This window comes from Hyla sarda, chromosome 10 (genome assembly GCF_029499605.1).
Source record: "Hyla sarda isolate aHylSar1 chromosome 10, aHylSar1.hap1, whole genome shotgun sequence".
Taxonomy (NCBI): domain Eukaryota; kingdom Metazoa; phylum Chordata; class Amphibia; order Anura; family Hylidae; genus Hyla; species Hyla sarda.
The window spans coordinates 94,120,226-94,146,984 of record NC_079198.1 but is presented as its reverse complement, the minus strand read 5'-3'; the positions used below and the strand labels follow the sequence as shown (position 1 = coordinate 94,146,984).

General features: G+C 43.0%; 1 protein-coding gene across 3 annotated transcripts in view; it reads left to right on the top strand.

The window, feature by feature from the left end:
- Positions 1 to 26,759, top strand: part of LOC130293678 (probable pleckstrin homology domain-containing family N member 1) — an 81,327-nt gene that overhangs the window by 1,866 nt on the left and 52,702 nt on the right. For 2 of the 3 annotated variants that reach the window (XM_056542675.1, XM_056542671.1), the window contains exon 1: positions 22,024 to 22,523. The exons of the other annotated variant lie outside the window; for it this stretch is intronic. In XM_056542675.1, coding sequence (XP_056398650.1) covers positions 22,432 to 22,523 — 92 coding nt within the window. In that variant the 5' untranslated portion in view covers positions 22,024 to 22,431. Of the gene's footprint in view, positions 1 to 22,023; positions 22,524 to 26,759 lie in introns of those variants that run through there. 3 annotated transcript variants of the gene reach the window in all.

The following is a 26,759-nucleotide window of genomic DNA, read 5'->3' as shown; positions in this document are numbered from 1 at the left end:
GCGGCAGCGCTGCGGGCGATCCGAACATCCTGTTAAGTGACCGCGATGCTGCAGATGCCGTGCTCTGTATTGATCACGGCATCTGAGGGGTTAATGGCGGACATTCCGCGGGATTGCGAGTGTCCGCCATTACCGGCGGGTCCCTGGCTGCGAACCACAGCTGGGACCTGCCGCGCATGAGGCCGGCATCGCTCCGATGCGCGCGGTTATGCTCAGGACGTAAATGTACGTCCTGGTGCGGTAAGTACCACATCACCAGGACATACATTTACGTCCTGCGTCGTTAAGGGGTTAAACAACATGATCATCAAAGTAACAAGCATTTGCTCATTTGTTGGCTGATTGCTGGCCCTATTATGCTGATAATGGTCCTGTGTAATATGGCTCTAAAATTTGACCCATCATTTTACATAGGATAAAACTTTTACTGCATGTTACACTTGTATTCATTGCCTTAACGGTAAAAACGGAAGCATTGCATCATGGGATTTGTTTGGTTAAAAATTCATAAATTAGATGGTAAAGTCTAAACTTATGTTAAATATGCGTGCCTGGTGTTGCCATATAGACACATAACAATGCCATATTGAAAACAAGGTTCTCAAGTAGCATGTGGCATTTATAATACTGTTGTCATTCTATGTTTTCAATGTGGCCTATGGGCCCTCTCAGGCACTGGGGCTCAAGTGTGACTACTACTATTACACAGGGTAGCAAAACATTTCTAATGTTTTTATTTGTATTTATTTTCTTACCTCACAATTTGATACTATTGTTTGAAATTTGTTCATTTGCATATTAGAGATTCCATATTAAAAATACTAAGCCCTAAGGACATAAGCCCTGCTTGTGCCACTAGAGGATAAGTTCTAGCTTGTCCACCATCCCTACTTCTTGAATATTACAAACTATGAATTTACTAATGATTGCCTTGACATCATGGTTGATCATTGTACATCCAAAGGTGGTTTATAAACCAATGGATTTTCATGAATTAGCACTGGAAAACCAAGATGACTGGGAATTTTTATGAGCAATCATAAGATTGCTTATACTGATGCACGTATAGGTTGGTTCAATGTGTGCTCCTCTATTAGTGTCTGCCTATGGTGTAAACTCTATTAGCATATTTACGTTGTCAGGCATGAAGGCCTTTAGAAGGTCTGCCATCTGCCATAGTAACCACACACATTAGGGGTCCAATGAACCATTAGCTTCACAATTGTGTCATTTTGCGCTCTGCATGTCATCTCTGTATCACTATTAGAATAGTCCATAAAAAGAAACAGTCGGGCACAGCTGCAAAAACATGGGAGTCCCAACCCTCTAGCAATATTATCTAGCGGTGGCTGTGAAAAACAGTGAGTCCTGTGTGTAATAGTTCTCAGGTGGTGCTAGCCGGCAAAACAGTCAGACAACAAGTGAAGCAAATAGAAAGGAAAACCAGCGCACTCCATAGGTGAACTTTAACTTTGTGGGTCTTTATTGAAGATCATCCAGAGTCATCCAGAACCTGGCATATGGAACTGGACACAGGAACTCAGGTGCGGGTGGACGGTGGGTACAGAGACGCTCTCGGGCTAGCGGTCCGCCTCGCACTCTCCCGCGCTTCTCAAGGCCCCTCAAGAAGTCCAGTTCCGTATGCCATGTTCTGGATGACTCTGGATGATCTTCAATAAAGACCCACGAAGTTAAAGTTCATCTATGGTGAGTGCGCTGGTTTTCCTCTCTATTTGCTTCACTTGTTGTCTGTATCACTATTAATCGCTGCATGCAGGGGGTTACACTGCTGGGTTTGGACTTAAATCCAAAGATGGCAGTTGTAGGCAGGTATTGTCTGTAATATACAGCTGATCCCTGCTGCATATAGAGAGGAGCTCATTCCATATGTAAAGACCATTGAGCTGCTGTAAAAGGCATATCGGCAGTCATAAAGGGGTTAAAGCAGATCTGTCAGCAGCCTTTTAGCTAATATGTAAATGGGGCTCAAGTGCTCAAGAGGCACTCCCCAGCATGGAATGAGCCCAGTATTATGCCTACTGTCCCAGGAGATGGGCTGGTTAAACCTGGGCTCGTGTCATGGGAAATTCCCTTGGACACTTGGGCCTTTTTTACATATTAACAAACAAAAGAATAAGGCAGGGATAGGCAACCTTTTGGCGGTGCTGTGCCCCAAATATTTTTAAGTCACTTGGTGTGCCTGCAATATGGGTGTGCCGACAAGACCCCCCCCCTACATAATACAGACCCCAAAATGAGACCCGAGTATCACCCCCCTGCATAATAAAGACCCCAGAATTAGACCCTCCTACATAATATAGACTCCAGAATCAAACCACAGTCACGTCACGCTATGATATACATACAGTTACATTAAGTGACTCACAATTAAAGGGGTACTCCACACCTAGACATCTTATCCACTATCGAAAGGATAGGGGATAAGATGTCTGATCGCGGGGGTCCCGTCGCTGAGGACCCCCGTACATCAGCACCCTGGAGCTAAGTTAGCTCCATGGCTGATGACGGGTGATACAGGGGACGGAGTATTGTGATGTCATGGCCCGCCCCTTGTGCTATCATGCCACGCCCCCTCAAGGCAAGACTATGGGAGGGGACGTGGCAGCCACATCAGCCACGTCATCAGTCAAGATCCCTGGGGTCCCCAGCGGCAGGACCCCCGCTATCAGAAATCTTATCCCCTAAGATGAGATGTCTAGGGGCGGAGTACCCCTTTAATTATCTGAGTGCCAAAGTTGATACTCCTGTGAAACTATGTTAAAGGTTAAGGGTGTAAATATATATATATATATATATATATATATATATATATATATAATGTAAGCATGTCTTATAGTGCACCTACCATAACAAAACATGCCACTGCTTAGGTGGTAAATACGATCACTAAATGCTAGGATGGGTACAGGGGTGGTTAGGAGAATACATAGCTAGCACATTTAGCAAATAATCATGTGCACAGATATGAACGAATATTTTGCGGCAAAATGGACCCTGAAAAGGTCGGAGCACCTATGATGAATTATATTGACCTAAATGGGGTCCTTTTCAGTGTCTGGTAAGTTAGGGTAGCTGAGCATGAAAAAAGATCAGACATGTAGTATTGTTTTCCCTGCTCAACTCTCCTATTTCCAACAGACTGAGCGACAGAGCTCAGAGCACAACAGTTGTGTGAACATAGCCTACATGAATAGCTTCTCTATACATCACCCCTGACAAAGCCACAATGACGACAGTACATGTGGGGACGTTCTACCAACATAAACTATTAATTATATATATATATTGGGGCTAAAAAGTTTTATTTAGTCAGCCACCAATTGTGCAAGTTCTCCTACTCAAAAAGATGAAAGAGGCCTGTAATCATAGTTATACCTCAATTATGAGAGACATAATGAGAAAAAAAATCCATAAAAAATCATTGTCTGATTTTTAAAGAATTTATTTGCACATTATGGTGGAAAATAAGTTTTTGGTCAGAAACAAGCAAGATTTCTGGCTCTCCCAGTTGTAACTTCTTCATTAACCCCTTAACGACGCAGGACGTATATTTACGTCCTGCGCTGGCTCCCGCGATATGAAGCGGGATCGCGCCGCGATCCCGCATCATATCGCATCGGTCCCGGCGCTCATCAACGGCCAGGACCTGCGGCTAATACCACACATCGCCGATCGCGGCGATGTGCGGTATTAATCCTTTTGAAGCGGCGGTCAAAGCTGACCGCCGCTTCTAAAGTGAAAGTGAAAGTGATCCGGCTGCTCAGTCGGGCTGTTCGGGACCGCCACGGTGAAATCGCGGCGTCCCGAACAGCTTACAGGACACCGGGAGGGCCCTTACCTGCCTCCTCGATGTCCGATCGGCGAATGACTACTCCGTGCCTGAGATCCAGGCAGGAGCAGTCAAGCGCCGATAACACTGATCACAGGCGTGTTAATACACGCCTGTGATCTGTGTAAAAGATCAGTGTGTGCAGTGTTATAGGTCCCTATGGGAGCTATAACACTGCAAAAAAAAAGTTAAAAAAAAGTGTTAATAAAGGTCATTTAACCCCTTCCCTAATAAAAGTTTGAATCACCCCCTTTTCCCATAAAAAAAATAAAACAGTGTAAAAAAAAAAAAAAATAAACATATGTGGTATCGCCGCGTGCGTAAATGTCCGAACTATAAAAATATATCATTAATTAAACCGCACGGTCAATGGCGTACGCGCAAAAAAAATTCAAAGTAAAAAAAGCGCATTTTGGTCACTTTTTATACCATTAAAAAATGAATAAAAAGTGAACAAAAAGTCAGATCAAAACAAAAATCATAACGATAAAAACTTCAGATCACGGCACAAAAAATGAGTCCTCATACCGCCCTGTACGTGGAAAAATAAAAAAGTTATAGGGATCAGAAGATGACATTTTTAAACGTATAAATTTTCCTGCATGTAGTTATGATTTTTTCCAGAAGTGCGACAAAATCAAACCTATATAAGTAGGATATCATTTTAACCGTATGGACCTACAGAATAATGATAAAGTGTAATTTTTACCGAAATATGCACTGCGTAGAAACGGAAGCCCCCAAAAGTTACAAAATGGAGTTTTTTCTTCGATTTTGTCGCACAATGATTTTTTTCCCGTTTCGCCATGCATTTTTGGGTAAAATGACTAATGTCACTGCAAAGTAGAATTGGCGATGCAAAAAATAAGCCATAATATGGATTTTTAGGTGGAAAATTGAAAGGGTTATGATTTTTAAAAGGTAAGTAGGAAAAAACAAAAGTTAAAAACCTGAGTCCTTAAGGGGTTAGGAGTCTCCTCTGTCCTCCACTCGTTACCTGTAGTAATGGCACCTGTTTGAACTTGCTATCAGTATAATAGACACCTGTCCACAACCTTAAACAGTCACACTCCAAACTCCACTATGGCCAAGACCAAAGAGCTGTCGAAGGACACCAGAAACAAAATTGTAGACCTGCACCAGGCTGGGAAGATTGAATCTGCAATAGGCAAGCAGCTTGGTGTGAAGAAATCAACTGTGGGAGCAATTATTAGAAAATGGAAGACATACAACACCACTGATAATCTCCCTCGATCTGGGGCTCCATGCGAGATCTCACCCCGTGGTGTTTAAATTATCACAAGAACGGTGAGAACTAGTGAATGACCTGCAGAGAGCTGGGACCAAAATAACAAAGGCTGCCATCAGTAACACACTATGCTTCCAGGGACTCAAATCATGCAGTGCCAGACGTGTTCCCCTGCTTAAGCCAGTACATGTCTGGGCCCATCTTAAGTTTGCTAGAGAGCATTTGGATGATTTAGAAGAGAATTGGGAGAATGTCATATGGTCAGATGAAACCAAAGTAGAACTTACATGTGGGGACGTTCTACCAACATAAACTATTAATTATATATATATATTGGGGCTAAAAAGTTTTATTTAGTCAGCCACCAATTGTGCAAGTTCTCCTACTCAAAAAGATGAAAGAGGCCTGTAATCATAGTTATACCTCAATTATGAGAGACATAATGAGAAAAAAAATCCATAAAAAATCATTGTCTGATTTTTAAAGAATTTATTTGCACATTATGGTGGAAAATAAGTTTTTGGTCAGAAACAAGCAAGATTTCTGGCTCTCCCAGTTGTAACTTCTTCATTAACCCCTTAACGACGCAGGACGTATATTTACGTCCTGCGCTGGCTCCCGCGATATGAAGCGGGATCGCGCCGCGATCCCGCATCATATCGCATCGGTCCCGGCGCTCATCAACGGCCAGGACCTGCGGCTAATACCACACATCGCCGATCGCGGCGATGTGCGGTATTAATCCTTTTGAAGCGGCGGTCAAAGCTGACCGCCGCTTCTAAAGTGAAAGTGAAAGTGATCCGGCTGCTCAGTCGGGCTGTTCGGGACCGCCACGGTGAAATCGCGGCGTCCCGAACAGCTTACAGGACACCGGGAGGGCCCTTACCTGCCTCCTCGATGTCCGATCGGCGAATGACTACTCCGTGCCTGAGATCCAGGCAGGAGCAGTCAAGCGCCGATAACACTGATCACAGGCGTGTTAATACACGCCTGTGATCTGTGTAAAAGATCAGTGTGTGCAGTGTTATAGGTCCCTATGGGAGCTATAACACTGCAAAAAAAAAGTTAAAAAAAAGTGTTAATAAAGGTCATTTAACCCCTTCCCTAATAAAAGTTTGAATCACCCCCTTTTCCCATAAAAAAAATAAAACAGTGTAAAAAAAAATAAAAATAAACATATGTGGTATCGCCGCGTGCGTAAATGTCCGAACTATAAAAATATATCATTAATTAAACCGCACGGTCAATGGCGTACGCGCAAAAAAAATTCAAAAAAAGCGCATTTTGGTCACTTTTTATACCATTAAAAAATGAATAAAAAGTGAACAAAAAGTCAGATCAAAACAAAAATCATAACGATAAAAACTTCAGATCACGGCACAAAAAATGAGTCCTCATACCGCCCTGTACGTGGAAAAATAAAAAAGTTATAGGGATCAGAAGATGACATTTTTAAACGTATAAATTTTCCTGCATGTAGTTATGATTTTTTCCAGAAGTGCGACAAAATCAAACCTATATAAGTAGGATATCATTTTAACCGTATGGACCTACAGAATAATGATAAAGTGTAATTTTTACCGAAATATGCACTGCGTAGAAACGGAAGCCCCCAAAAGTTACAAAATGGAGTTTTTTCTTCGATTTTGTCGCACAATGATTTTTTTCCCGTTTCGCCATGCATTTTTGGGTAAAATGACTAATGTCACTGCAAAGTAGAATTGGCGATGCAAAAAATAAGCCATAATATGGATTTTTAGGTGGAAAATTGAAAGGGTTATGATTTTTAAAAGGTAAGTAGGAAAAAACAAAAGTTAAAAACCTGAGTCCTTAAGGGGTTAGGAGTCTCCTCTGTCCTCCACTCGTTACCTGTAGTAATGGCACCTGTTTGAACTTGCTATCAGTATAATAGACACCTGTCCACAACCTTAAACAGTCACACTCCAAACTCCACTATGGCCAAGACCAAAGAGCTGTCGAAGGACACCAGAAACAAAATTGTAGACCTGCACCAGGCTGGGAAGATTGAATCTGCAATAGGCAAGCAGCTTGGTGTGAAGAAATCAACTGTGGGAGCAATTATTAGAAAATGGAAGACATACAACACCACTGATAATCTCCCTCGATCTGGGGCTCCATGCGAGATCTCACCCCGTGGTGTTTAAATTATCACAAGAACGGTGAGAACTAGTGAATGACCTGCAGAGAGCTGGGACCAAAATAACAAAGGCTGCCATCAGTAACACACTATGCTTCCAGGGACTCAAATCATGCAGTGCCAGACGTGTTCCCCTGCTTAAGCCAGTACATGTCTGGGCCCATCTTAAGTTTGCTAGAGAGCATTTGGATGATTTAGAAGAGAATTGGGAGAATGTCATATGGTCAGATGAAACCAAAGTAGAACTTTTTGGTAAAAACTCAACTCGTCGTGTTTGGAGGAGAAAGAATGCTGAGTTTCATCCAAAGTACACCATACCTACTGTGAAGCAGGGGGCGTAAACATCTTGCTTTTGGGCTGTTTTTCTGCAAAGGGACCAGGACCGATCCGTGTAAAGGAAAGAATGAATGGGGCTATGTATCGTGAGATTTTGAGTGAAAACCTCCTTCCATGAGCAAGGGCATTGAATATGAAACGTGGCTGGGTCTTTCAGCATGACAATAATCCTAAACACACCGCCCGGGCAAGGAAGGAGCGGCTTTGTAAGAAGCATTTCAAGGTCCTGGAGTGGCCTAGCCAGTCTCCAGATCTCAACCCCATAAAAAACCTTTGGTTTGATCCCAAACATCACTGCTCTAGAGGAGATCTGCATGGAGGAATGGGCCAAAACACCAGCAACAGTGTGTTTAAACATTGTGAAGACTTACAGAAAACGTTTTACCTCTCTCATTGCCAACAAAATGTATATAATAGTATTGAGATGAACTTTTGTTGTTGACCAAATACTTATTTTCCACCATAATTTACAAATACATTTTAAAAAAAATCAGACAATGTGATTTTTGGATTTTTTTTTTCATTATGTCTCTCATAGTTGAGGTATACCTATGATGAAAATTACAGGCCTCTCATCTTTTAAGTAAAACTTGCACAATTGGTGGCTGACTAAATCCTTTTTTTCCCCCCACTGTAATACTTTAACCCATTTAACATTCAACCCATCACCTACCACTGAAAATGTCAACTTAGTCTGCTTTATCATTCTACTAACCATGGTGAATGTCAAGTTAAATGGGTACTCCGGTGCTTAGACATCTTATCCCCTATCCAAAGGATAGGGGATAAGATGCCTGATCGCTGGAGTCCCGCCGCTGGGGACCCCCGGGATCATGCACCCCGTTTGTAATCAGTCCCCCGAGCGTGTTCGCTCCGGGACTGATTATCGGCGACTACAGGGCGGGCGCTGTGTGATGTCACGCCCCCGCCCCTGTGTGATGTCACGCTCCGCCCCTTAATTCAAGCCTATGGGAGGAGGCGTGACCACTGCTCCAGGTCTCTCTTATTGGAAGGGCGCCTTTTCCCAACAGCAATTTTGAGATCTCTCCACAGGTGTTCAGTGGTATTTAGATGTGGACTCATTGCTGACCACTCTCCAACACTTTGTTGCCATCCATTTCTCAGTGCTTTTTGAGGTATGTTTGGGGTCATTGTCCTGCTGGAAGACCTAAGATCTCGGACGCAAACCCAGCTTTCTGACACTGGGCTGTACAGTGTGACCCAAAATCTGTTGGTAACTCTCAGATTTCATAATGCCTTGCACGCATTCAAGGCACCCAGTGCCAGAGGCAGCAAAACAACCCCAAAACATCATTCAACCTCCATCATATTTCACTGTATGTACTATGCTCTTTTCTTTGTAGGCATCATTCCGTAAACAGTAGAATGATGTGCTTTACCAAAAAGCTCTATCTTGGTCTCATCTGTCCACAAGATGTTTCCCCAGAAGGATTTTGGCTAACTCAAGTTCATTTTGGCAAAATATAGTCTTGTCAGCAGTGGGGTGCTCCTGGGTCTCCTGCCATAGCGTTTCATTTCATTAAAATGTTGACAGATAGTTCGCACTGACACTGATGCTCCCTGAGCCTGCAGGACAGCTTGAATATCTTTGGAACTTGTTTGGGGTTGCTTATCCACCATCCGGACTATCCTTGTTGAAACCTTTCATCAATTGTTCTCTTCTATCCATGCCCAGGGAGATTAGCTACAGTGCCATGGGTTGTAAACTTCTTGATAATGTTGCACACTGTGGACAAAGGCAAATCTAGATCTCTGGAGATGGACTTGTTACCTTGAGATTGTTGATATTTTTCCACAATTTTGGTTCTCAAGTCCTCAAACAGTTCTCTTCTCCTCTTTCTGTTGTCCATGCTTAGTGTGGCACACAAACACACACAGACATGCAATGCAAAGACTAAGTGAACCTCTCTCCTTTGTATCTGCTTTCAGGTGTGATTTTTACATTGCCCACACCTGTTACTTTCCCCCAGTTTAAAGGAGCATCACATGCTTGAAACAATCTTATTTATACACAATTTTGAAAGGGTGCCAATAAGTTTGTCCAGCCTATTTTTGGAGTTTGGTGTGACATTATGTCCAATTTGCTTTTTTTCCTCCCTTTTTTGGTTTAGTTCCAATACACACAAAGGGAATAAACATGTGTATAGCAAAACACGTGTTACTGCAATCCTTTTCTGTGAGAAATACTTCATTTTCTTGAAACATTTTAGGGGTGGCAACATTTTTAAACCTTGACTGTGTATATATATATATATCAAATCAAATGCTTTGTGCAAATATCAGCTGAGTACCCGGCGTTACCTGTTTTTTCCTAATTCTTGTTTGGGAGGAAAATCAACAAAGGAGGAAGCTTTTGACTTCATATCCCATGCTCATATTTTGTTGTCATATCCCAAACCCATATCCTGTCCCCATATCCCATCCTCATATCTTGACCTCATATCCCGTCCTCATATCCTGTCCTCATATCCTGACCTCATATCCCATCCCCATAGCCCATCCCCTTATCCCATCCTGATATCCCATCCTGATATCCCGTCCTCATATCTCAACCTCATATCCCGTCCTCATATCCCGTCCTCCTATCCCATCCTCCTATCCCGACCTCCTATTCCGACCTCGTATCTCGTCCCCATATCCAGTCCTCATATCTCGACCTCATATCCTGTCCTCATATCCAGTCCTCATGTCCCGTCCTCATATCCCGACCTCATATCCTGTCCTCATATCCCATCCTCATATGCTGTCCTCATATCCCGACCTCATATCCCATCCTCATATGCTGTCCTCATGTCCCATCCTTATATCCTGTCCTCAGGTGGTACTGATTTGTGATGAAGATATTGTAAGCTAATAATAGAAGGGGACATGGCTTTGTGGGACTGGGAGTGATTTGCAAGCCAGACCGATGCACAAAAAGGGTAGAGAATATAGGGGTGGGGCTTAAACAGTTGTCATTTCTTTGTGAGATGGGGTGTGACTTGCAAGCCGTACTGACACATTCACCAGGAGATGCAGAGCGGAGCTTGTGGAGTAAGGTACTGGAAGTCCCGTATACTTGCATGGGACTTGAAACAAAAAAAAAACCCATCTTTTATATAAGGGTGTAGGTAAGGGTTAATTTAACTATCATATCTTTTTATTTGACATATAAGTAATATGTGTACCAGGTATTATTGAAATATCTCCAGCAGTTCAGAGGTTATGCCAGAACATACATTTCCCATAGATTTGCATGGGACTTTAACCCCTTAAGGATGCAGGACGTAAATGTACGTCCTGGTGCGGTGGTACTTAACGCACCAGGACGTACATTTACGTCCTGTGCATAACCGCGGGCATCGGAGCGATGCCCGTGTCATGCGCAGCTGATCCTGGCTGCTGATCGCAGCCAGGGACCCGCCGGCAATTGCCGATGTCCGCGATCTCGCGGGCGTCCGCCATTAACCCCTCAGGTGCCGGGATCAATACAGATCCCGGCATCTGCGGCAGTGTGCGATTTCAATGAATGATCGGATCGCCCGCAGCGCTGCTGCGGGGATCCGATCATTCAGAACGCCGCACGGAGGTCCCCTCACCTTCCTCCTTCCGGCTCCCGGCGTCTCCTGCTCTGGTCTGAGATCGAGCAGACCAGAGCAGAAGATCACCGATAACACTGATCTGTTCTGTGTCCTATACATAGAACAGATCAGTATTAGCAATCATGGTATTGCTATGAATAGTCCCCTATGGGGACTATTCAAGTGTAAAAAAAAATGTAAAAAAATGTAAAAGTAAAAAATAAGTGAAAAATCCCCTCCCCCAATAAAAAAGTAAAACGTTCGTTTTTTCCTATTTTACCCCCAAAAAGCGTAAAAAATAAATTTTATAGACATATTTGGTATCGCCACGTGCGTAAATGTCCAAACTATTAAAATAAAATGTTAATGATCCCGTACGGTGAACGGCGTGAACTAAAAAAAAAATAAAAGTCCAAAATTGCTACTTTTTTAATACATTTTATAAAAAAAAAATTATAAAAAATGTATTAAAAGTTTTTTATATGCAAATGTGGTATAAAAAAAAGTACAGATCATGGCGCAAAAAATGAGCCCTCATACCGCCGGTTATACAGAAAAATAAAAAAGTTAGAGGTCATCAAAATAAAGGGATTATAAACGTACTAATTTGGTTAAAAAGTTTGTGATTTTTTTTAAGCACAACAATAATAGAAAAGTATGTAATAATGGGTATCATTTTATTCGTATTGACCCTCAGAATAAAGAACACATGTCATTTTTACCATAAATTGTACGGCGTGAAAACGAAACCTTCCAAAATTAGCAAAATTCCGTTTTTCTTTTTAATATCCCCACAAAAATAGTGTTTTTTGGTTGCACTATACATTTTATGATATAATGAGTTATGTCATTACAAAGGACAACTGGTCGCGCAAAAAACAAGCCCTCATACTATTCTGTGGATGAAAATATAAAAGAGTTATGATTTTTAGAAGGCGAGGAGGAAAAAATGAAAACGTAAAAATTAAATTGTCTGAGTCCTTAAGGGGTTAAACAAAAACCACGACCCTCAAAAATGGGGGTAGTTAAGAGTTAAATTAACCATCCTATATTTTAAGTGGACATATAAGTAACATGTGACCAAGTATTATTGAAATATCTCCAGCAGTTTGGAAGTTATGTAGTAACATATATTTCCCATAGACTTGTATGGGACTGTAAACAAAAACCCTGACCCTGGCAAATGGGAGTGGGTAAGGGTTAAATGATTTATCCTATGTTTGTTGTTGACATATAAGTAACATGTGTGGCAAGTTTCATGTTAATATCTTTAGCCGTTTGGACGTGATGCTGGAACACACATATATATATATATATATATATATACACACACTGGGGGACATGTTTCATTATTTGTGTATGGTAGAAGCAGTTTACCACTTTTGCTGAATTCTAAATTATGCGCACAATCGCTAAATTTATCATTCAAGAGCAATGATTTTCATATATTTGTGGGCAAATATAGTTATCTCCTCAATCCACTCTTTGAAAAATGGAATTGAGGATTTAGAGGATCTTGCTTCGTGCAGTCCAAGATGGCTTATATTTGCGTTAAAAATATGGTCACTGCACAAGATTTCTGCTGGTAAATGAAATGTACGCAGTTAATAAATTTGTGCATACTAAATATGTAACTGTACACTGGAACCTACACATCTGGAGGAAATACTGCACCAGAATAGATGCAATAAAACAGCTTGCGCTAAATTTTACTCACAAAACAGGGGTAAATTTTAACACAAAACAGGGGTAAAATCTTTGATATATGTCCACCATTGAGTTTAATATATATATATATATATGTATATATATATATATATATATATATATATATATATGTATATATATATATATATATATATATATATATTTATTTTTTTACCACAATTAATAGAGATGAGCGAAGCGAAGCAGACAAACCCAAATTCGTTACGAATTTCAGGAAATATTCGATTCACAACGAACGCGAATATTGCCGGGATTCTATCACTCGAATCACTTCAGGACAGACAAAAGTAATCACTGGCTGGTGTTTTAAAAAACAATACAGAGGTTTTAGGCGTAATATAGCGCATTTTTCTGCCCTCATAAGTGCATACCGCATATATACATCTAAGTAGTGTACTATTTTGTACCTGTTAATCTGTCAAGGACCTACATACTGTGAAAGGACAGCCAAAAGTACTCATCGGCTGGTGTTGTACTCAGATACTTTTTTAAGTGTACTGTAGTGCATTTTTCTGCCCTCATATGTGCATACCACATACCTACATCAAAGCAGTCTACTATTTTGTAGCTGTAAATCTGTAACAAGTCTAGATACTGGGAAAGTCCAGGTGAAAATAATCACCGGCTGGTGTTTTATGAAAATAAGTTTTCCAAGTATACTGTAGCGCATTTTTTTGCCCTCATACTTGCTTACCACATATCTACATCTAAGTAGTGCACTTTTTTGTACCTGTTAATCTGTAACAAGCCTACATGCAGTGAAAGGCCAGGGAAAAGTAATCACCAGCTGTTGTTTTATGAAAATAAGTTTTCCAAGTGTACTGTAGCGCATTTTTTTGCCCTCATACCTGCATACCACATACCTACATCTAAGTAGTGTACCATTTTGTACCTGTCAATCTGTCAAGGACCTACATACTGTGAAAGTCCAAGCAAAAGTACTCACCAGCTGGTGTTTTACAAAAATACCGAGTTTTTAGGCGTATTGTAGCTCATTTTTCTACCCTTATCAGTGCATACTGCATACGTACATCTAAGTAGTGTACAATTTTGTACCTGTTAATCTGTCAAGGGCCTACATACTGTGAAAGTCCAAGCAAAAGTACTCACTGGCTGCTGTTTTACAAAAATGCAGAGTTTTGAGACGTATTGTACCGAATTTTTCTGCCCTCATCAGTGCACACCACATACCTACATCTAAGTAGTGTACTATTGTGTACCTGTTAATCTGTCAAGGGCCTACATACTGTGAAAGGACAGACAAAAATAATCACCGGCTGGTGTTTTAAAAAATACTGAGTTTTTAGGCGCATTGTAGCACATTTTTCTGCCCTCATAAGTGCATACCGCATACGGACATCTAAGTAGTGTACTATTTTGTACCTGTTAATCTGTCAAGGTCCTACATACTGTGAAAGTCCAGCCTAAAGTAATCATCGGCTGGTGTTTTATAAAAAAAATACAGAGGTTTTAGGCATAATATAGCACATTTTTCTGCCCTCATAAGTGCATACCGCATATATACATCTAAGTAGTGTACTATTTTGTACCTGTTAATCTGTCAAGGACCTACATACTGTGAAAGGACAGCCAAAAGTACTCATCGGCTGGTGTTGTACTCAGATACTTTTTTAAGTGTACTGTAGTGCATTTTTCTGCCCTCATACATGCATACCACATACCTACATCAAAGCAGTCTACTATTTTGTAGCTGTAAATCTGTAACTAGAAACTGGGAAAGTCCAGGCGAAAGTAATCACCGGCTGGTGTTTTATGAAAATAAGTTTTCCAAGTGTACTGTAGCGCATTTTTTTGCCCTCATACTTGCTTACCACCATACTTGCTCCAGACACAACCCTCAGTTGGAATGGCCAGGGAGCAGTCCCTGTCCTCCCATTGCCTCTGTCCTATGCTGTTCCCTCCCCTACAGAAGTATCTAATGCTGTGGGTTAAGCTCCACTACTCACTGAGGATGATCTAATAGAGGACAGTAGTGATCGGGAGAGTGACGTGGGAGGCGGTGTTGCCAGGGTTCATGCTCCTGAAGCAGACACTGTTGAGGTACCTGAGGAGGACATCAGTGACGTGCAGACACTTGTTGATGATGATGAAGCCAATCGCAATTGGGAGCCAGTTGAAGAAGAGGCTTCATCATCATCAGGAGAAGAGAGTTGCAAGTTGCCCGTGAGGCAGCAGCTGAGCCAGCAAGGCGGTAGCATGGTTGGCAGTCAGTGTGGTGGCAGAAGTGGAAATTCTGGAGCAAATGTGCCAGGGGGAGACCACCTGCTTCGCGGCAGCCTACTTTCCCGGGAGGTAGTGGAACAGGGGTTCCCGGAGACGGCTGCAGTAGCAGTCAATTATCGCGGACTATTGGTGGGAAAATCAGCTACTCGGCGGTGTGGCAGTTTTTCATCAAGCATCCGGAGGAGGTTCACATAGCCACATGCAAGAAACGTCAGCAGAAGGTGAAGCGTGGCCACGGTCCCAATGTTAGCACTATGGCTCTGCGTCAACATATGCTTCGCCACCATAAAGCAGCCTGGGAGAACCATGGTTCTGATGTACTGGTCCAGCCTGCAACATCCCCAAGTGGCACGCCGCTCCCTCTTTCAGCCAGCCAAGGCTCCACCACCTCAGCTGAAGGGAACTGTGTGTCATACCCTCCTTCTGTCACTCCAGATGCTCCTGCTTCTCCCACTTTTAGTCAGCCATTTCGCCAACAATCCATCCGTGAAGCCATGTCCAAGAGACAACAGTATGCACCACTCATCCAATGGCGCAGAAGCTGAATGTTCTCCTGTCTAAGTTGCTGGTGCTGCAGTCCCTCCCTTTTGAAGTGGTGGACTCTGCACCTTTCAGAAAACTTATGGCTTGTGCCGAGCCGAGGTGGAGAGTGCCAAGCCGTCATTTCTTTGCAAAGAAGGCAGTACCAGCCCTGCGCAATTTTGTGCATGAGAAGATGAGTCTGTCAGTGTGTATAAAAGTGCACGGCAGCGCCGACGTCTGGAGCTGTAACTACGGTCAGGGACAATACATGTCCTTTACGGCTCATTGGGTGAATGTGGTTCCTGCACAGCCACAACCCCAACTTGGACAGGTCACGCTGCTTCCTCCTCCACGCTCTCAGCACGTTGCTCCTGTGACAGTGTGTGACTTCGCCTCCTCATCCTCCATCGTGTCCTCAGCCTCCATTGCCCGGACAAGTCTCAGTGACCCTTCAGCATAACATGTGTGCAGAGCACGGCGGTGTCACACTGTTCTTCACATCGTTTGCCTTGGCCAAAAGAGTCACACAGGGAAGGAACTGCTATTAGTCATTTGTAAAGAAATTGGAGCATGGCTTACTCAAGGAAAACTGGAAATGGGAACCATGGTGACCGACAACGGTGCATGGCACACGTGTTAAATCTGGTTGTCAAGCAGTTCCTGAAGTGTTCCCCCCATTTGCAAGACATCTAAAAAATGGGCAGTAAACTTTGCATGCACTTCAGCCACTCGTACACTGCAAAGCACATCCTCCATCAGCTGCAGCATCAGAACGGTATCCCCGAACATAGTCTGATTTGTGACGTTGCCACACATTGGAAATCCACCCTCCATATGTTGGACCGACTGTACGAACAGAGAAAATCCATCACAGATTTCATGATGATCCAAGTGGATACGGGTACTCCCCTGTGTAACTTCAATGTGAACTAGTGGCAGTTCAAACGTGACACCTGTCGTTTGCTCAGGCCCTTTGAAGAAGCCACATTATACATAAGTCACCAGGATTAAGGGAGGAACAACGTCATTCCACTGCTTCATTTCCTACAACAAGTGTTGGAAACGATGGCTGGTCAGGGCAATGGAGACGTTGCGCCTACATCTCACGGCCAAATGAGCCCTGCAGGGGCTGATCTGAAGGAAGAGGAGGAGGATGAGGGGCACAGTGGAGCACAGTTTAGGTTTGATGAGATGGGCGGTGTTTCTAGTCATCTGACAGGAGAGGAGGAGCATGATCAACTAGAGGAGCTAGAGGGTTTTGAGGAAGGCGAGACAGGACCCAGACACACCGTGGCAGTATGCAGTGGAGATGGAGGCAGGTAGTCCCTCCGAGTCACTGGCACAAATGGCACAATGGATGCTCAGATGCTTGCGTAGTGACCACCGTATTGTCAACATTCGGCAGCGGGATGACTTCTGGATCTCCACCTTATTGGACCCTCGCTACCGGCACAAAAAGGGAGCCTTTTTTACACCCATTGAGAGGGAAGACAAACTGACCTACTACAGAGAGATCCTATGTAGTCAGTTGGCCTATGCCTATCGGCGCCATCGTCCATCCAATCGCAGGTTTGACTCGGGGGGGCCTCTGCGCTCACCTTCCACTGGCATGGCTGCTGGGGAGGGGAGGGGTGGCAGGAGCTGTACCATTTTCATCAGCAGCAGCCTAAGTCTACAGTTGCTGAAGAGTACCTTCCTTCACCTGCATAGTGAAGCAACTCATCAGCAGCAGGTAGACATGGAGCAGGACATGAACCAGCAGGTGGTGGCATACCTTGACAGGGCCATGCCAAAAACCTTGAAGAACCACTGGACTTCTGGGCAGCCAAACTTGACTTATGGCCGCAACTAGTAGAGTTTGCCCTGGAAAAGCTGCCCTGCCCGGCCAGTAGTGTGCCATCAGAGCGGGTGTTTAGTGCGGCGGGGGCCATAGTCACCCCAAAGAGAACCCGTCTGTCCACGATAAATGTGGATAGACTGACGTTTGTGAATATGAATCAGGCATGGATCAGCCAGGATTTCCACCCACCAATTCCAGATGCATCAGAGTAGATTGACCATGGTGCTACATCAACACTTCACAAATATGGATAGTACCAAACAGCTTTAAGGCACCGCTCCCCAGTTACAAACATTCCAGCCATCTTCATCACCGGGTACTGGTATTGCCACCCACCGCACCATTTTGTCACCGGGTATCTTTCAGGACTCCTGATACTGCTGCTGCCACCTCCAGGCTGTTTCAATCAGCCACTATCTTGTCTCCTTATGCTTCGGCCACCTCCAGGCTGTACCATTCAGACACCATATGGGCTCCTTATGCTTTCCCCACCTCCAGGCTGTGTCATTCAGCCAATATATTGTTTTCTGATGCTGTTGGCACTGTCTTGGATATTAACTACAGTTTTTTATGGTAGCACTAGCAAACAGACATGCTCAATAGAGATTTCAACATTGATCTTTTAATGTTAGGGGTTGTGGAGCCTTCTTATGTACGCATCCTGCCGCCTGATCCAGGCTGGGTGTTTCAGGAACTACTTGGCTTACTGATGCTGCTGGGCCTGTTCCTTACTTTTTTTGATGTTAGCACTAGCTAACATACATCTTCTATACAGATTTCAATGTTCACCTTTTCATGTTAGGGGTTATTAGGCCCTTGTGTACTTCTTCTGCTGCCTGATCCAGGCTGTGTGTTTCAGCAACTATATGGTTTAGGGTGCATTCACACCACATTTTTGCAATACAGTTCCTGTATCAGATTTTTTATGAAAACGGATTCCTCAAAACCTGACTAAACTGTATCAAAACGTGTGTACAAATTTCAACCCGTATACAGTTAAAAACCGTATACGGTTTGAAAAATGGTGTCCGGTTGCATCAGTTTTTTAAAGAAAAAAAGTATACGTTTTTAACTTTTCACTCCATTTTGAATAAAGTTTCCCTTGCTTGATTGAAATTCCAAGAAAAAAAAACTGTGCAGAGTCAAAAAATGTATGGTGAAAACCGGATGGAACTGTATGCACATAGTCTCATGTTTAAAAAAAAGTATACGGTTTAATACAGTTTTTCACCCGGACCAAAAACCATGGTAGACTACAGTTTTGGGTACGAGAAAAAAAAAACTGACAAACCGTCCAGGATGCAAAACGGACACAACCTGATGCATATTTTGGTATCCGATTTTCAATGGAGAGTCAATGCATACGGTTTTCAATACGGTTCCGTACGGTTTTCACATTGAAAACGTATACGGGAACTGTATTGTAAAAACGTGGTGTGAATGCACGTCTAGTGATGCTGCTGGGCCTGTGCCTAAAATTTTTTGATGTTCGCACTAGCTAACATACATCTTCGATACAGATTTCAACATTAACATTTTAATGTTAGGGGTGGTGAAGCCCTCTTGTGAACTCATGCTGATGCTCAGGGATGCTACTGGGCTTGGGCCTTAAATTCTTTGATGATAGCACGAGGTAACATACCTCTTCAATAGAGATTTCAACATTGATCTTTCAATCTTAGGGGTTATGAAACCCTCTTGTGTACTGCTGATGCCTACTCCTGACTGTGTGTTTCAGGAACTTCTTGGCTTACTGATGCTGCTGAGCTTGGGCCTTAAATTTTTGGATGTTAGCACTAGCTTACATAAATGCTTCATTGAGAGTTCAACATTGTTCTTTCAATGTAAGGGGGTTATGAAACCTTCTTGTGTACTGCTGATGCCTACTGCTGACTGTATGTTTCAGGAACTACTTGGCTTACTGATAGTGCTGGGCTTGGGCCTTAAATTTTTGGATGCTACCGCTAGCTTACATACATGCATCATTGAGATTTCCACATTTATTTTTCAATCTTAGGGGTTATGAAACCCTCTTGTGTACTCCTGCTGCGGACTGCTCATGTCATTCAGCAACTACATGGATTAGTGATGCTGCTGGACTTGGACCTTACATTTTTGGATGGTAGCACTAGGTAACATGAATCTTCAATAGAGATTTCAACATTCACCTTTTAATGTTAGGGGTTGTGAACCCCTCTTGTGTACTCATGCTGCTGCCTGCTCCTGTTTGTCTCATATAGCAACTATATGGTTATGTGATGCTGCTGAGCCTAGGACATTACCTATATATGTTTATGGTAGCACTAGGTACCATAAATCTTCAATTGAAATTTCAAAATTCATGTTTTATTATTAGAGATTGTGAGGACTAGTGTTGCTCGCGAATATTCGCAATTCGAATTTTATTCGCGAATATCGCATATTCGTGAATTCGCGAATATTCGCGAATATAGCGCTATATATTCGTAATTACAAATATTCGTTTTTTTTTTTTTTTCTCAGTACAAATCACAGTGATCATCCCTCTCTGCTTCCAGCTTATGTGGTATAAGAAGGCTCCAATACTACTGTGTGAGACTGGCGTGCGAATTTTCGCATATGTTAATTTGTTGTATATGCAAATTTTCGCATATGTTAATTTTCGCACACGCGAATATTCACATATGCGAAAATAAAACGAGAATATTACGAATATGCGAATATTCGCGAATATGACGAATATTCGTCCATATATTCGCGAATATTTGTGAATTCGAATATGGCCTATGCCGCTCAACACTAGTGAGGACCTATTGTCTCCTCATCTGCCGCCAACTCCAAGCTGTGCCATTCAGACACTATATGGTCTCCTCATGTTGCCAACACCTCCACACTGTGTCATTCCACTACTATATGGTCTCATCTTGCTGCCAACACCTTCACGCTGTGTCATTCAGCCACTACATACTCTCCTCATGCTTCAGCCTCATCCAAGCTGTGTCATCCAGCCATTATATGGTCTCCATGCCATGCCTAATGCTGCCACAACCTTCATGCTTTGTCAATCAGCCACTATATGGTCTCCTCATGCTGCTGCCAACACCTCCACACTGTGTCATTCAGCCACTATATGGTCTCCTCATGCTGCTGCCAACACCTTCGCACTGTCTCATTCAGCCACAATATGGTCTCCTCATGCTGCCGCCACCTCCACGCTGTGTCATTCAGCCACTATATGGTCTCCTCATGCTGCCAACACCTCCACACTGTGTCATTCAGCCACTTTTTGGTCTCCTCATGCTTCAGCCTCATCCAACCTGTGTCATCCAGCCACTATATGGTCTCCATGCCATGCCTGTCAGCACCTCCGCACTCTGTCATTCAGCCACTATATGGTCTCCTCATGCTTCAGCCTAATCCAAGCTGTGTCATCCAGCCTCTATATGGTCTCCTCATGCTGCCGCCACCTCCACGCTGTTTCATTCAGCCACTATATGGTCTCCTCATGCTGCCAACACCTCCACGCTGTGTCATTCAGCCACTATATGGTCTCTTCATGCTGCGAACACCTCCACGCTGTGTCATTCAGCCACTGTATGGTCTCCACAGGCTTCAGCCTCATCCAAGCATGATGAGACCATATATTGGCTGAATGACACAGTGTGGAGGTTTTGGCAGTGTGAGGAGACCATATAGTGGCTGAATGACACAGCTTGGATGAGGCTGACACATTAGGAGACCATATAGTGACTGAATGACACAGCGTGGAGGTATTGGCAGCATGAGGAGACCATATAGTGGCTGAATGACACAGCGTGGAGGTGTTGGCAGCATGAGGAGACCATATAGTGGCTGAATGACACAGCGTAGAGGTTATGTGAGCATGAGGAGACAATATAGTGGCTGAATGACAGCTTGGATGAGGCTGAAGCATTAGGAGACTATATAGTGGCTGAAAAAGATTTGCTGCAAATAAATTCGGATCAAACATTTTTTTTTTTGAAAAATTCGGTGAATCAGCCAAATCGAATTTTTCAAAAGTTTGCTCACCTCTAACAATTAAAACTGTATAAACTATAGAGGCGCAGTCTTTCATGCATGCATTATTTTCTTTGGACTTTACTTCTCTCTTTTTTTTTTTTTTTATTATTTATAACTTGAACTCTTGAATTCTGGTGCCCTTCCCCTCTGATCATACATCAACTAATGGGTTAAATGACACTTTCTCTGCGGCTTCTACTTTTTCTTCTTTTTAATCTCCCTTTTTTTAAAGAATTTTCCTCTTGATTCATCAGGTTGATTGCATCTTCGCTATCACGCAGTTGTCCACCCACACCAACAACAGTTAGGAAATACCTGACAGCCTTCGACTTGCAGAATTATTTCTACGTGTCACCCAGAGCTGCTATCACTGATGGCTGTATCCCTGGCTGCTGTAAACATCTAATGATATAGAGGGAATTCTACTGTGGGCTTGGACTTGGTTCCCTCCCATGGGTGCAGCTGAGCTGTACAGTCCAGTATGGTGACTTCGGTGTCACTTGTGATTAACCTTACACATTGGGGCGGAGCAGAAGGGATTACGCCTAACTCATTTACTTCTTTGTCAGTGTCTTCTCAGGCTTTCTCTCTCTCTCCTTTCACCCTGTCTACAAGTTCTATTCTTTCTTGAAACTGAGTAACTTTGCTTCATTTCCCTCCCCCTCTCAGGTCATCTCATTCTGCAGGAAAGAGAAACAAGCTTGAACTTAACAGGAAGCTCTCTCCATTTCACACTACCGGTTTCTGAATTTTCTAGCATATTGTCTGTCCGGCTCCCCCTCTCCTCACTGTTGTGATTTCTAGGAGGAAGGATGTGTGAGACAATCCCACATCTCCCTACATCTTCCACTTGCCTATGGTCTTATGAGGTTTGCTGAGCAGCATTGACACCAGTGTCCTGTCATGGGTTGCTGCAGTGTGACAGCGCGGGGTACCAAGGAGAATGGCTGTGATGGGCATGAGGAGGCTGAGCTGCTCCAAACAGATGAAAACGGGTAAATATCCCTTATCATCAACCATAACAAACCTTGTATTTTTTTTAAAGTTTTTTTTCCTAATGATTTAAGTACAGATGTAGAAAAGATGAGTTTATCATTTACCACAACTCATCATGTTATCAAATACATATTTGGCTGAAACGTCTGCCTTTAAATGGGCACTGTTAAAAAAAAAAAAAGGGACATGTCAAAGCTTTCATCCCGATCAGAAGTACGAGCCCAAAGAAGTGCACAACATTGCTGGCCCGTAGAGATCTTTGTCTTTCTGCACCGTAGACTTACAATATTCCTCTGATCATTATAGGTGTCAGCACTGTGACCCAGACTGATCGAAACTATTGACATGTCCCTGTGACATGTCAACATTTTTCTAAGTGACAGCGATGCTTTAACTCCCAAAATTATAATAATACCTAATAATGCAGGTAAAAGAATTAAACGATGAATTTAGCTCTGCTACAGCTGATGAAAAAACAAGATATTTAAAGGAAAGCTTTAACTTTGCTTTCAAAAATGTTTATTAAAGGTTTTTAATATTTTTGTTTTGATCTTTTAAAAAGTTTTATTTACCTTTGAAGCCACACACATTTTCCATTAGAGAACTGCAGACAAATGCATAATGTCCCATCATTATTTGAATAGCTTTTGCACAAGAGTAAACCCAATTGTAAGGCTACATTAGCAGAATGCATATCCTGGTCCGGCCAATGTGCTGCTGGCACAGTTCACTTTATATGACAAACTGACCACCAGAGATATTGCTTGCATGGTGGGACTGATGGATAATACAGTGAATATTACACTGTCTGATGTTCTCCCAAGTGCAATAGATAGAAAAGAGCTCTTGTGTTCAGTTTGGGCATAGTAAATGGGGTTTCCCCCTAACATTTTCACATATTCAACAATGGTCCCCAAACTGTGGTCCTCAAGATGTTGAAAAACTGCAACTCCCAGCATACCTAGACAGCCATTGGCTGTCTGGGCATGTTAGAAGTTGTAGTTTTGGGGATGACGTTTCCAGCACCCATACCGATCAGCTGATTGGGGCCATGACATTTCACTGTTTACCACACACAGCCCCATACATTTCATAGTGGTCATACCTGGGACTGCAGCTCAGTTCCATTCACTTGTAGCTGAAATCAAGCTGTTTAGAGACAATGTAGAAAATAATATTCTCTTTAGGGAAGGTAAAGGTGGTTGTTGCTCTGGACCCTGGTATCTAAGGGACTTATGTGGTATCATGGAGATGATAGGTGATATAAAACAGGCTAGCTGGAAGTAGTAGCTCTGGATACTTAGATGATGTGGAAACAACTTAAAACATTACTGAACATTTTGTTTTGATCCAAGTATATCACAGTCTTGGAATGTTTTGCATGTTTTGAAGCAGATGAGTGGATAATTGGAGTCTGTCTACTTTTACAGCAGATATACTGACTAAAAAGTATAGTATAGTATAGTATAAGTGAAGTGCCTAGTGATATGCAGTTGCAGACAGGGTACAGTCCAATTAGTCTGAACTCTACTGTCATAGGCCTACACATGTTTAAGAGATTATTGTAAGCAGAAAGGTCCTTGTTTAGCCTTTTTCTCTCTGGCTAAATGATACTAAATGATACAAGCTTTTTAGAAAAATCCTCCAAACTACATACAGCGTTATGATCACTGCTTATGTGGCCTGGATCCGTCTCAGCGGATGAAACTAACAACTAGTACAGGACTTGTGACTTGCTTGCTTGTAGCAGACATTAATGTGAACAGGAACCAGAGGCTTGAACTTGTACCAGAAGGTACACTTGATAAGGGGTTCTTTCTCTCTCTTCTGATCTGAACCTAGCTGTACCTAAAAAAACACTTGAACTAACTGAGCGAGAAAAGAAAAGCCAAACTAGAAGTAACTGATTTCGGTCCAGCTCTAAAGCGGGGAAAGGACACTTCCAGAAACCTCTGCATAGAAGCCTAGCTGAGGAATGTGTCATGTGACCAATGCACTACAATGCAAATGTGTAATCTTTACCCTCACATTATACCTCAGTGTATGCTGTAATGACATTGTAATGTACAAAGACGGTTATGCAGGCTGTGGAGTACATAGAGCAAAGGTGGACCTATAGCAAATATTGATATAGGCCACCTATTATGGCATCTGCTTTTGACCCCAGGACAGAAAGGCTTGCTGTTTGTTTCTTATTGCTTTCTATGACCCATTGGCCAATATCCTCCTCAATTATTTGCTGACAATGCAGTTCCCTGGAGAGAGGAGTTCATTTTCTTACCAATATAAAATGGAGTGGGACCAACCAGGGCAGGTCCCCTTCTCTTCAAGGCACCATAGAAACTCTATAGTCTGCCACTAGTGTACATTGATCTCGGCTGCAGCACCTCAGACATCCGATGCACGCAGCGAACTTCGCTCCATGTCGGATTACTGGCGATGCGGGGCGGAGGCTCATGACGTCACAGTCAAGCCCCGCTCATGACGACACAGCCATGCCCCCTCAATGCAAGTCTATGGGCATTGAGGGGTCGTGGCCATGACGTCACAAGGGGGGGGGGGGGGGGGGCGACCGTGAAGTCACAAGCCTATGGTGCTCCAGGGCTGCACCTGATGCTCTAAACGAACAGCAGGGACCACTGAGGACCCCTGTGATCAGACATCTTATCCTTAGGATAGGGAATAAGATGTCTAGGGGTGGAGTACCCCTTTAAGCAGTTAGCAGAGGGTTTTTGCAGCCATATGACAAGTTCACGTAGATTGTAGCTGGGGCACAGGTACCGGGACACTGCTCTTAATGGGACCTTTGCCACAAAGGGGGACACAAGTACTATAAATATTATGTAATTATAGGGGCTGCACACTATGCATTTAAGGTTTTGGAAATAATGGTGTTAATTTGGATATCGTATTGTCAGTTAAAAGCAATTCCTTAAAGCAATGGCAGAGTTTGCATTCCCTGGTCTCCAAGGCACAATCTGGTCTATGGACCACATAGTTATACTCTCACTAAACACATGGATTAAATGTACAATCCTCAATATGAAGAAATGTCCCTGTACTAAAATAACAGAAAACAGTTTAACAACCAGAATATAAGTATGGAGCAGAAAATAGCTACAACAGCATGTATTGTAACTTACTAACAGTGTGCGCTAACACGACTTTATTACACAATCTTTGGTGCTTATCGCTTTATATAGTGAACACGAGGATCAGGATATGCGGGCCGGGTGTTAGTGGATGTTTGTTAGTTTTAGCTGAATACACAGAAGAGTAAACCTCGTGGCCTGTGAGTGACTATGCTGCATTTCCTTTCTCCAGAGCAGTGTATCCTAACCAGGGAGCCTCCAGCTGTTGCAAAACTACAATGCCCAGCATGCCCGGACAGCTTTCAGCTGTCCGGGCATGTTGGGAGTTGTAGTTTTGCAACAGCTGGAGGCACCCTGGTTGGGAAACACAGCTCCAGAGGGCAGAATCCACTGATCTGCAGAATGCCACGACTCTAGTGGCATTCTGCAGATCAGTGGATTCTGCCCTCTGGAGCTGTGTTTCCCAACCAGGGTGCCTCCAGCTGTTGCAAAACTTATCTATTCCTAGTTCTCTAGGTATGATGGCCACTGGGTTCTGGTGACTAGCAAATAATAGGTTACAAGGGTTTGGTACACTTTGTTCCCTTTGTCCCTCTGCTAGTGTTGTTCTCTAAACAATATGCAATATGCATTCTGCAATTTAAAATACTTAGAGGTTTTAACGATAACCAAAATGACACATTCTTGAACAGTAAACGCTGACCACATCTTACAGAGAGAGGAAATCGTCCTCCCCAAGCTCGCCTCATGCTTGCTTTATAAGATGTATATCACCCATAATCTCACAATTAAGACATTGTGACGTCCCATAGGCTGTTTTCAGGTTGACTGATGTGACATTTTGAGCAGTTCTAATGAATACCAAAAAAAAACATGATAAATACTAATAAAGCTATTTCCTATTTTCATCCTGAGGGTATGTTCACACTACAGTGTGTGAACGGAATCTCCGCTCGCTGAATTCAGCGAGCGGAAATTCAGCCTGGCAGCCGGCGGCGGCAGTAGGACCGCGCGGCACTGAGCCGTCACCATTGACGGCTATGCAGTGCTCGCGGACTTCCACGCAAAGAATGAACATGTTCATTCTCTGTGCAGAACAATTTCAGCGGTGGAATTGTCCGACGCTGAAATTCCGAAGTGTGA